This window comes from Periplaneta americana, chromosome 12 (genome assembly GCF_040183065.1).
Source record: "Periplaneta americana isolate PAMFEO1 chromosome 12, P.americana_PAMFEO1_priV1, whole genome shotgun sequence".
NCBI lineage: Eukaryota > Metazoa > Arthropoda > Insecta > Blattodea > Blattidae > Periplaneta > Periplaneta americana.
Genome location: NC_091128.1, coordinates 102301822 through 102315046, shown reverse-complemented (window position 1 = coordinate 102315046; position 13225 = coordinate 102301822). Strand labels below are relative to the sequence as shown.

General features: G+C 36.0%; 1 protein-coding gene across 1 annotated transcript in view; it reads left to right on the top strand.

Annotated features, from left to right (window-relative positions):
* The window catches only part of FANCI (Fanconi anemia complementation group I), a 74272-nt gene that overhangs the window by 807 nt on the left and 60240 nt on the right, over positions 1–13225 (top strand). The window contains exons 2-3 of the mRNA XM_069841806.1: positions 7217–7327; positions 12874–13046. Of these exons, the coding sequence (XP_069697907.1) occupies positions 7217–7327; positions 12874–13046 (284 nt within the window). The remainder of the gene's footprint in view (positions 1–7216; positions 7328–12873; positions 13047–13225) is intronic.

Below are 13225 nucleotides of genomic sequence, written 5' to 3'. Positions count from 1 at the left end.
AGTTTAGAATGAGGCTGAATTCTTTTTTCTTTAAATTATTATAAATCGGTTTGATCAATGTTACTTTTTAAATGGAGTTCTCTGATATTGTAGGAATTTAGTCTAGCTCTAAGCATAAGTCTAAAATGTTCGTTCTTTATTAATAGTAATAGGCTCATTGCAGTGCAGGTAAAGTAGATTTATTCAATAAAATCCCAGCAATAATGCTGGATATCTTTGTGTGTAGATACCTCCTGTAAAAGAGTCGCTGCTTGGAGAAAGAAAATAATGGCTGATTTTAACTTGAAAGAAGCTTGCTTATTGAGAGAAAGAAAAATGGATGAAAAAACGAGAAAAAAATTTGAATTGTTATTAGATTCTAAAAAGTTAAAAGATAAATGAGCAAATGACAATGCTCTTCGGAAGAAATGTCTCCATTGGATTCGTATCAGTCTATTCGGTCACTCAGAAAGGCTGTCAGCAGAATGAAGAAGTCAATGCCCAAAAGTCCAACGAAGCAGCAAGCTATTCTCATGAAATAAACATCGAAAATTCCATCTGTGTTTAAGAAGACCAAAGGCAGAAAACGTAGATCCCAAAGAGCAATTAGAAAAGAACAAATTGAACTCGTGTACAACTTTTATTGCAGAGATGACATTAGTTATTAGACTCTGGGAAAAGAGATACAAAGTCTGTCAAAGACCAAAAAACAGGCAAGTGACTTATTCTCCAGAAGAAATAAGCTTACCTGGTTATTGTAAGAGAAGCCTTTCAATTGTTTACAGAAGAGAATGGTAAGGGCAATGAAAGAGTTGGGCTAAGCAATTTCCCACTGAACGAAAACGAGCGTTGAGTGACTTCCGCCAATTTTGGAATAGACACCGACGCACTTAGGTTAGGTTAGGTTAGGTTAGTTTAGGCTTTTATTATCCCGTCAAGATGTTTAGGATTAGTGGAAAACTGGCCTATGTCTCCTATAGTGGGCGGGACATAAGTAACATTCACCGCAATTTCTACGAATTGCGACCTCATGTGCTCCTATCCTGTAGTTTATTTCATAATGTTTGCGTCTGCCACTATCATGTAAATTTCGACTTTAGAAAGTTGAAGCTGTAAAAGAGTAAGTACCATATTTTTCTAGAACATCGGGCGAACTTTTGAAAATCTTATCTTGCGACATTGCTGAGGAAAAATGTATGACTAGACTGTGTTATTTTTGTAAAACTAAGATTTTTGACAGTATCATTCAACTTGAGACAAATATTGAAAAAGAAAATGTTACTTAGAGATAGTAGCCTAGAATGAAGTACCTTACATAGCTGGTCAAAACCTAGAGAAGTGGAAGCTTCACTCGAAGATATCATCAGTGAACTGAGTGACCAGCTTTTAAGGTTCAAGGTTCATTACATCGTTAACAAGATCCAACAGTTGTTGACTAAATTTTTTTATTTACTTTGTTTTCCTAGTTTATAAGTAAAATGACATTTCCCATTTCAAGCAAATCAGTAAAGTAGAGTCTGTTCACGTTAATTTTTATCAGTGTTGTGCAAGAGTCTAGGCCTACAAAGTCTGCGGTAGGCTATGATTTGCAATTATGTGACCTATTTACTAATGATACTTAACTAAAAAATGAGGTATAGTAGGATTTTTCAAAGGATCCCCAGTCGGTCTCTTTTGTTGCTAGAAGAACTTAGCCGCACGGTCCACCCTGTCATTAAGGGACACGTGCGGAAATTTCTAGGCGCGCAGTTGTCACGTTTTACATTGACTTCGCCACGTGGTGGGTATGAAACAATCGTATATTTATTTCTATACAAAAAAAGTAAATTCATTCAATCAATCGCGAATAAATGAATGGATAATTTTGAGTTACTATGTGTACAAAGGTCCGTTATAGAACCATTGTACGGTCAACTTCTACAAACTAATATATTTTCATATTTATATCAATAATAATAAAAAAATAACACCGAAAGAAGATAATGTGAATTTGTGTTTCGTGTCCAGATCCGCAGCGAAACTTAAGCGGTAGCTATACAGTATAATAAAATATGATAGCATTTTGCTTCCCTTACCTCTATTCGTCGTCACTCTCTCCTAAGTGAATCACAAATCTTTCTTGATTACTGTCCCTGTCGTGCTTCATGTAATTCTCTTCCGTTTTAATTACATGTTGAACACAGGCGAACCAATTGTGGGGACCGATTGTTGCAGCACCATCACGCAGAAGTTGACACACACTAGCACTCAGAGTCGGGGTAATATTGTTTTTCCTAACATACGACTTTAGCTGGGGCCAGATCATTTCCAAAGGATTTAGAATACAGTGGTATGGAGGAAGTCGTAACACTTCGTGTCTGTTTGAGGCTGCGAGCTCCTCCACTGCATATTTTTTACTAACATTGGCTGATTTGATTTCCTGCAACATAACTGCTTTGATGGGTATGGGGTTAGGAACGGTAATATTATTATGCCTCATGAAGTTAATTATGTCTTTAACATTGCTGTTCATAGTAGGAAATCGAATTAGTTGCCGCGAATGATAACGTGCATTGTCCATCACAATTATACATTTTCGATTTCGTGGCAGGTTTTCTAAAAGATGGTTTTTGAACCAGTTCTCGAAAACATGAGCTGTCATTTCATCATGGCTATCAGCTTTGCAGTCCCCGATGTTTTTAGCCGACAAATAGAGACAATTATCTACCCACCCCTCACTGCCTCCCGCGTGCAATACCATGATGCGCTTGCCTCGCGATGTTGGTGTCTTCAGGATGCAATTGCAGGTTCCATCATCCCACCCTTTCTTCACAACATCATGGGTATCGAACCACGTCTCGTCTAAATACAGTACACGATCCTGCAGCCCTCGGAACGCAACTTACGGAGACGTTCTATGAATCTGTAACGCCAGGCGACTATCCGTGCAGATTCCATTACAGCTTGCTTCTTCTTCAAAGTGCGAAAACAAAACCCGAGTTTTATTAGAAGCTGTAGCAGTGTAGATTTTTCATAAGGAAAATCACACACGTTCTGTAAGTGCTTCAGTAGTTCTGCAACAGTTGGTGGCTGGCCTTTATGAAAAAACTTATACATCTCACGCCTTATCAAGTCACAGCAGAAATCATCAATTTTACTAAATTTAACCTTCTTGTTGCCAGGTTTTTTCGGCGTCACAGGACCCCTTTGCACGATTTTCCTAACAGTTTTTCTATCCAGTTTCATTATTTTAGCTGTCTCTGAAATATGACCGTTTCCTATATTATTACTGGTAACATACTCATACGCGTTACACACCAGTTTCTGGCTTTGTTTGTTCAAAGTTTTAGTCACCTTCCTTTTATTCGCGTAACCACTGGTGCATGATTGAATATCACTTGCGGACACTGGACTGCTAGTACTCGGTCGACAATCACTTGAGGACACTGAACCACTGGTGCTCGGTCGACAATCACTTGCGGACACTGAATCACTGGTGCTCGGTCGAGGATCACTTTCGGGTACTGAAGCATTTAACTCGGGACTTCCTGGTACGTGAACTTCCACGTTTAATTCCCAAGGCCTCCACATGATTAAAATGAAGTTTTAAAAATACTAGGTAATTTACACTCTACTCCGCAAAATAATTGTAATAATAATTACAGAAGACTTTCAAACAGCGAACAAAAACACGTGTGAATTGTTTGAACATGTAAGAAAGACTGCATGTTGGTGTCTCAGGGGAAAATTGGCAACATTTATGTTTGTCTCAGAAAGCGGAAACAGAGCTTACCCCATCCCTCTAGTGGACAGAAAAGGTTGGGGAACTGTCTTACTTCAAAAGGCAACCGCTCAGCATGCGGTAGCTTCTGTCTTTAGCTGGGGATGCAAAGAGTGGCTCTACTATACAGAACCTATGTCTGACTTTATTTGTGCAGTACCTAGGTACTGTTGTAAAATAAAGCATTTTTTCCTACATATTACACACTTAATTCAACACCTTGTCGCATTCATCACACCCATAACAAACAAAAGAAGTCATGTCTAAAAGAATTATAATCCACAAGTAATTTAAGGCAATGGAGTAGATACCTCATTAACGGTACATTCTTGGAAAAATGGTGATATTTACTACTTATAAATGGCTTTTAGAGAACCCGGAGGTTCACTGCCACCCTCACATAAGCCCACCATCAGTCCCTATCCTGTGCAAGATTAATCCAGTCCCTACCATCATAACCCACCTCTCTCAAATCCAGATATGTACTGCTCTCAACATAATTCACAGAGATATTCATTAGAATGTTTAAGGTCACAAATCTATGTTCGAAAACTGCCACACCCATAACCATGGTTTAAAGTTAAATATTTAATTTGTTATTGCGATTTTTCTAAATCTATTTGTTGGAGGTGTTTGCTCTTGTTCAAAAGAAGACATTCCAATAATTATTGGTGTGCTAAAATAAACATTGTATATTAGATTAAACTTAATTTTAAAACAAAAAAAATTGACTAGGTTTTGGACAATGAAGGAAAACTGTTCGAAACTAGTCAGCCAGGTAATTTCCTAAAATGTTAACACAGAAAAGAAGCTGTAAAGTTAATCTGTGAAAAAAGTTCAGTGCAAATGTCACACCCGTAACAATGGAATGGCCCTTGTACAAGGTATAACTATCGTCTCATTAAGTTCTCTAAACATGTTACCGAACTAGGGACTAAACCAAGTTAATCCAATCTCACCAAAATCTGTCAACCTCTAAATACTTAACTACAAAATTCTAGTATCATTGCCAACAGTACTATCTGGCCACAGTAGAAAATACATATTCTTCCTTTCATTGGTCCTCAATGATTTTATGCTCTATTTTCGAAAGGTAATACAAAAAAAGTTTCGGAAACACAATTTCGATAGTAACATAACATAACCTATCAAACCTAAACTAACCTAAGAGTACAAATAGCCATAGTAGTTGATGCGCCCTTTTTTAAATCAAACTAACTAACCCACTAAACTAACTTAACCTAACCTAACCTTAACTAACCCTAACTAAGCCAAGCAAAACTAAGCTAAACTGAGCTAACCTAACCTAATGTAAACTAACATATCATTACCAGGTTGGCTTAGGTTAGTTTTGCTTGGGTTAGTTAGGGTTATATTAGGTCGTAATAGGTTATGTTAGGTTACTGTCGAAATTATAATATGTTTCCGAAACTTTTTTTGTATTACATTTCGAAGTTCGAGCATAAAATCGTCGTTTGTGAAAAGAAAAGTTCGAAAATCGTGGTTTGTGAAAAAAAAAAATTTAAAAATCGTGGAGTGATCATCCTTCGTATTACCAAATATTGCTTACTTAATTACTCACTTACTTACTTACTTACTTACAAATGGCTTTTAAGGCACCCGCAGGTTCATTGCTGCCCTCACATAAGCCCACCATTGGTCCCTATGTATTCTAAACTTCACCCACCTATCATTCTAGTCATTTAGTCACTCATACACCTTTTCTTTTAACGTCATAGTTCACAGTTTATAGCTAGTACCTATATGTATTCATTTTATTGATTATATTTTATCTTGCATCACAGAATCTGCTTCGGCTTAAAATACAGGGACTTTACTGAGAAGGCATCAGTCAGTTAATAAGCTTTTATGTAGAAAAAAAAAAAAAAAAGATTTTACGTTATTAAGTTTCATAACATTTATTATATTTCATAGAGCTTAGCCTACATCATCACTATAGCTTTGAAATGTGTAACAAGTTAGTACTTATACAGTGAGTTGTAGAATTTGTACTTGCATATATCTCACATTCGTTACTCAAAATGTCTCTCATTTGCTGCAATATATTGTTCACATCTTTTTATGGAATTGTTGTTCACTTTTACAGAGATCGTCACTTTTCCATCCATAATTTGATTCAAACAGCACAGAACTGAAAAACCTGGATTTTTCTTTCAACACACTACCCACTGTAAATTGTGTAATAAACATAACCAGCAGTACCAGTATATGTCACAATTTGAGAAGTTGTGAAACAGCTGTTCGTAATTGAAAATGTTGATACAGTAGTTGGTAACAACAGATACTTCACAACTTCTCAAATTGTGACCTATCGATACTGTTGCTTATGTTTATTATACGACTTAGTGGGCTATAGTCTGTGCATTTCGACCTGGCAACTCAAGGTCAAGCAATGGACTGCATTTGCCACGTATGCTTACCCAATCCTGGACCATTCTCCTCAACTAATGTCAGCTGGGACAGCCAGAATTACCAGTGCTTCGGTTCACAATTGTCAGTTCAGTGACTCGTGCAGGATTTGTACTTTTGTGTGTAACCTTGCTCCGTGAATTCGAAATTCACAGGTTATAGTGTGTTGAAGAAAATCCAGGTTTTTCAGTGCTGTAGAGTCCAAACCAAGTCACTGATGGAGAAGTAAGAATATTTGTGGAAGTGAAAAACACTTTCATAAAAAGGTGTGAACAATTTATGGCAGCGAATGGGGGACATTTTGAACAACGAATATGAGCTACATAAGTACAAATTCTACTACTCTTATTGAAAGTGTTGTGTCAGTGCTGGGGATATGGGCACATGCCTTGCAGTAACCAAGCCATATCTTGGCAGGAGTCCAATTTGAAAGTAGTATAGGTAGCCTATATGTGTGTTTTGCTGATCAAGTGATGATACAATTTCAAACAAAGAGATCAGTTCCATTTAATCTAACACTGAAAGAAATATTGAGCATTATTATGTGTACTATTTGATTACACTGATTTTATCAACACTAAGTGATATTTCATTTGCACCAAACCAACCATTCATTAGTTTTAACACTGTATTAGAAGTTTTAATAAAATGATCATATTGTTCACTTCAGATAATCATGCATGTATTATCTGCAAATATAAAATTACCTGAGATAAATTATTTATGGTACATGCTAAATTATAATACAGTATAAACTTTTCTTTATTGTATGGTGACATGAAATAGTGCTGTAGGTTAAGCAAGGTTAGATTAGAACAGAGCAGAGCTTAAATCAATGCAACTCTTTCATATGAAGCATACATATAAACACCATTGATTATAATTCAGATATTAGATACAGCAAGTCTAATGTACCGGTGGTATATTAGTTATCATAGATGAAAGAAAACAGAATAATATTTTAGTAGTACAGATTACTTTTATTTTACTAATGTCCAATATTAAGTTAATTTTATTGTCTTAGACAAGTATAATTTCTGTTTTTAGATTTGCTCATTGATTTCAAATACAATATGTCACTCAGATGCTCCACAGTTGCTGAGCTATCTCTACCAAGGATTGAGTCGAAATGGATCTATGGAAATTAAGCGTTTCAAGGTAAATATGTGTCAATATTTTGTCATTTTAGCAGAGTCTGTAAATGTTAACAAGAGGTTTACTGTCTTGAACAATGCAGATTAACACATAGTGATACAATGTATAAGTTTGATCTTTCAATCTGATGAAAGTTGGGGACCTTTTCAGCCAAGATATGTCTGGGCAATAGATGCACTCTTAAGGCTGGGATTATGATCAACGTTCATTTGTGTTGCATTTTGGCGAAGTTTGACAAATGCAAGCTCCGTGTATTTAATTACGGTTAACATTAAAATGAACGCACACATGACGGTGCTGATTCGACATTGCCAAGGTCTAGCTTACACAAACACAAAGAAACGTAAGTTGAACGTCATCCAATCACGAATCAGAAGCTCATCGCCGCACTTAATTTATTTTAACCTCTTCTTTCGTTATAGATGCGCCATATTGCTACTGAAATATTAAATAAAATAATATTAATTAAAAATTGCATAATACGAGGAGCGATCTTTGATTGAATGTATCAGATCACATGAATATATCTCCTCTATATGGCATAAAACACGTTTTTGTTTAAAATTAAATATTATAGGTAGCAAACATGAAAGCATTCATAACACCTAATTCAACAATTGTACTATGTAGTTCTTTGTAGCGTATTGGTAAAGTGAAAGATTGTGGTGTAATTGGACTCAGGTTCGAATCTCGGCTTGGGTTGGTTTATTATTATTATTATTATTATTATTATTATTATTATTATTATTATTATTTTCTTTTTGATATATTTACATTATTTTAGATACATTATTTTATTTTAACCCGAAATAAATGGGTTTTTACTACATAAATAATATATCCGTAATTCGCACTAGTCCAGTTATTTAGTAGTATATATTGCATTATCATTATTTATTTATTTATTTATTTATTCTGGTAGAGTTAAGGCCATGAGGCCTTCTCTTCCACACTATCAGAAGTGAAATACACAATAAAACAATGACAAAAATAGTAATATTAGCAGTCATACTTAAATATAAAAATCAGTAACATTCTGTCGTAACATATTTTTGTAATACCGATATTTTATTTATGTTGTTTCAAACAAAGTTACCATAAAATTCAGTGTTTATCATAAACAGTTGAATGTCAGGGCTGTGCGAGAGGTTTTCCCTCAACAAATTCAAGTAGAATTGCTGGGTAACTTTCGGTGTTGGACCTCGGACTCATTGTCATGAACATCGATCATAATACGCAACCTCTGAATGTTCGGTAGAAATTCAACGTATGGACGAAAGCAATGTAACATAACGCAAATGCACATTGATTGTAATCCCAGCCTCCTCTTTCCTTCCTCCTCTCTACCTTCTTACTCAGACATTGTCCCTTTACTCATCTCCCTCCGATGGATTTTATAATGACGTTGAAACAGTGGCGTATACTGGTTTAAGGGCCTGGGCTATCACTGACCCTATTTTTACACAAAATATATTTTAAAGTCCCTATAATAAAATTCCTTACCTATTTATATATGAATTCCAGACGTCTTGATTGGGACGAAAATACTTTGATGACTTCGTCATTGAAATTACAGTTGGGCCGCTTGCGAAGTTTCTGTAGAAATGACTTTTCAATGGACATCAGTGCCAAGCTGGATAAACGTTCTTATGTATGAGTTGATCTACAGTAGGATTTTATTCTCTTCAACGCAGAAAATGTTCTTTCTACTGATGCTGACGTAGCTGGTATTGTCACAATTAATGTTGCCAATTTAAGGACTTCAGGAATAACTTGGTTCAGCTGGTTTTCATATATGGCAGATAATATTTCATGGATAGGTTTGTTCGAAAAATCAAAGACCTCTGCTGAATATATTACACTTAATTCATTTTTCAAACGTACTTGATCAAAGTGACTGTTATAGGATGTAATTTGTTTAGTGCCTCATTCGGGAAGTTTTCTCTATAAGCAGAAAATTTTTGAGAATCTAGAAGATATGTGAACTGAAGCTTTCCATAATCAGAAAATCTGTCAGTAATTTCCATGTGCATACCGGGGTTCGATCCCAGGTGGTGACAGGATTTTTTCTCGTTGCCAAACTTTCAGAACGGCCCCGAGGTTCACTCAGCCTCCTATAAAATTGAGTACCGGGTCTTTCCCGGGGGTAAAAGGCGGTCAGAGCGTGGTGCCGACCACACCACCTCATTCTAGTGCCGAGGTCATGGAAAGCATGGAGCTCTACCTCCATGCCCCCCAAGTGCCTTCATGGCATGTTACAGGGATACCTTTACCTTTACCTTTTTTACGATCTAGTATGCTGTAGTACAGCTGCCTGTATTTCAATTCATCATCTCCTTTTCTTCGCTTTAATGGTGGTTCCATTGTATTGGCTGAAGAATTTTCATTTTCCATATTACTCCATATGGACGGAAACCCACTACGTGTGAACTCGAATATAGTATTTTTTAACTTTGATACCTCTTGCAAGCAGTATGCTATGTCTAGACTTTTTGTCTGAAGAATATTGTAGAGCACATCTGTATGTGCGAACACTCTAGCATTGACTTCAAGAAGAAATATATTCTGAAACTGTGTGAAAAAAATACAAATATCCTTGAGCCTGCACAATTACATCATCAACCCAGTTTTCTTCAGAGTCATTACAAATGATATTTTCAAAGAAAGCAGTCAGTTTTTCTCTGTATTACTTTACTGTATTTACAAGCCGAGATGTAAAATTGCATCTAGTTGGTGCTACTTTTGGGAGTTTCTTTTTCATAAATTCTAGAGTTTTTCTGATCTTTTAGGAGATGATGAGAAAAATGCAGCTAAACCCGACAGTGTTTTGAAAAAAAATGCGGCATTCTGGAATGGGTGAAGTAGTTTGTTGCAAAACTAAATTGAGAACATGGCTGTAACAATGGATAAATAGTGCTTGAGGATACTTTCCTTGAACTTTTGTTTTTAAGCCATTAATATTTCCCGCCATAACTGAAGCACCATCGTATGTCTGTGCAATTAACTTATTGCCGACATTGTATTCTGCTGTAACACCTTCCACATGCTGAAACCAAGCAGCAGCAGTTTTGTCTGAACTGACATTTGTGAATCCTATAAACTGTTCTTGAACATTGGCAGTACTTTCGACGTATCTTAAAACAGTGGACAATTGACTCTGATTAGAGCAGTCACTTGTTTCATCAACAACAATGGCCGCAAAAGATGCTTCTTCTATTTCAGATTTTATGTTCTTTATCATAACCCCACTTATAGCAAATATTAAATCATTATGAATTGCGGGAGAAGTACCACGAAATACTGTTGAACTCTCAAGATGATTGGCCAGTAAATGGTCAAATTCACTTAAGGAACTTAAATATTCAATATAATTTCCTCTATTGTCTGATTCCACACTCTCATTATGATCCCGAAAAGCCAATTCTTGTTTTCCTAGAAACCAGACTGCGTTAATAAGAGGCAGTAAAATCTCCCGATTATTTTTTCCACAGGAGCATTGTGTTGGTTGATATGTAGAGCTTTTTGCTTATCTAGCTGTAAATCAATTCTTGTCTTCCCAAAGTTTGCAAAGTTCATGCTACTACAAATATGAGCTTTTGATTTGTCGTGTTTTAGGACTGCCGTTCGAAGGGAGTTGATATTAGAAAACCCTCTTTTGACCACACATTAGTTTCGCGGCTAAATAACAAACATGGCCAGCAAAGTAGTTCAGACAGTTTAAAACTACCACGCAACCAATTCCACTTACCATATGATGTTGAAGTGAAATGGCGTGTGTACTCATGCTGTTTTTCTTTTACGTCCATGGACAAATTTAACTCAGGAGTTGGTCTTTCCATTTTCACAATTTCAACTTTCTCGTTGTTATGTACGACGGTTAAAAGGCACTTTTAATAAACCTTCTATTACACAGTCATTTTCAACACAAACCTCTCCAGAAACTTGTTCTGTCATATTTTTCACAATATCACTTAATTGGGAAATTAAAAACTTAATAATTCACAATTAATATAACTCTTAGACACTCGAACATATCACAAATTTAAAATACTGCACTGCAAGAACACAATTACATTCATGAGCTAGCGTGCTAAGAGTATTGTTGCTTCGCGCCTGCGAAGAAACTGATTACGAGAGCGGCAACTCACCCGGCCTTACACTGCACGATGGAAACAGAAGAGAGCGGGGTGATGGGCAGTTGTGCGACCGGACAGCGTGAGCGGTACTGTCACAGGCTACCTCACGTAGCAAGCGGTTTCTCCAGCGATGCCACCTTGACAACTTGTTTCTTTTCGAGAGCAGAGAGCTCATATAAATCTAACAATTACTTTAATTTTAATTACTGTGGTAAAACTAATAATACAAAATTATTACATTATGTTATATTATAAACTTTTTCTTTTGTAATTTCCTTGGGCTACCACCGGTAGCCCCGGTAGTCCGCAAAATACGCCCCTGCGTTGAAATAGCTGTTGTGCAGCAATGAAACTATCATTATTTTTGTAATATGCCTTAATAGCAAAAGCACGTTGTTCACCTATTCAATGATCCATTATAAACAAATGTTATCGAATGAAGAATAGATTGTTGCATGTAACAATTAAAATATCCGACAACAGCTGAAAAGACACTAATTTGAAAATCGCTCATTTCATTGGTTCCCCTTTGTGTGTGTGTGTTTCATTGTGTGTGTGTGTGTGTGTGTGTGTGCGTGCGTGAGCTTTTCAGCAGTGCAGGCATTATTTCTTTTTATTTGTTTTCAACCTTTGCTAATGTTGACTTCTATTAAGGCTGGTTCACAGTAAACCGGGAACGGAAACAACGAGAACGGAAATAATGTTAAAATATATGTATTTAAATGTGAGCGTTCAATATTTCTGTTCTTGTTTTCGTTTCCGTCCCCGGTTTATTGTGAACCAGCCTATAGGGTATCGACTTTGACTGACTTCACTACTGTAGTTACTGCAGAGTAAAGTATATGAGAAAGTATGTTCTAGTTATGATACAGTGTTAAGTAGTAATGCTGTTAGCTTAGTGTGAAATATACTGATGTGGAAAGAGAAAAAATTAAAAATGTTCGTGAAGTTTGTGTATATATTGCAGTTGGAGATTTTTGTGGATATGTAGAAGGATATATATTGAGAAACATGACTTTGTGTAGGCCTTATTCAATTTGTAATACGCAAAATACTGTTTCAGGTGAGCTCATTTTTTTTTTATCATTTTATAACATTTTATGACATATATAGATTCTTAAAAAGAAGTCCGTAATAGGCCTAACTGTGAAAAATTAAAATTGTACAGAAACAAAGAACAGAACACATATGGGATGAGGGAGAGAAAGAGAGAATTGAGGCGAGAATAGAGAGAACGTGAGTGCTTGGTGTGTGCTTGTAAAACTGAAATGGTTGTGTTATAGTTTTGTAAATGCAGAATATTGCTACAGATTAGTTTGGTTTTAACATTTTAATACGTTTTGGAACAAGTAATGTGATGCCAGAATTTTGAAAGGAATGTGATAATATAAGTAAAAAGTTGATTACTTTTAGGTAACAGAGAAGGTACTAAAGGAACTGCAATCTCGAAAATTAAACAACAAACAAGTGAATGTTATTGTCAGCAGGCTAGCACTAGAGGTGGAGAAGTTGACACCAGAACATCTGGTACAATTTTGTGATTACTGCATAGACTGCATTCAACATGACGATGGAGAGCAAACAAGGTTTGTGTTGCTTTGTATCGAAGTTCTAAGCTGTGTTGAGTAAGCTACTTTGCTGTTTATATTAAATAGGCTGTTTGAGAACAACAAGAACAAAAGAATATGAAGGGAACAAGGGGAAGATAAGGGGCACAAGGAGAGAGGGTTATATTTTATGTGATGGTCAATTTACTTACAAGTTT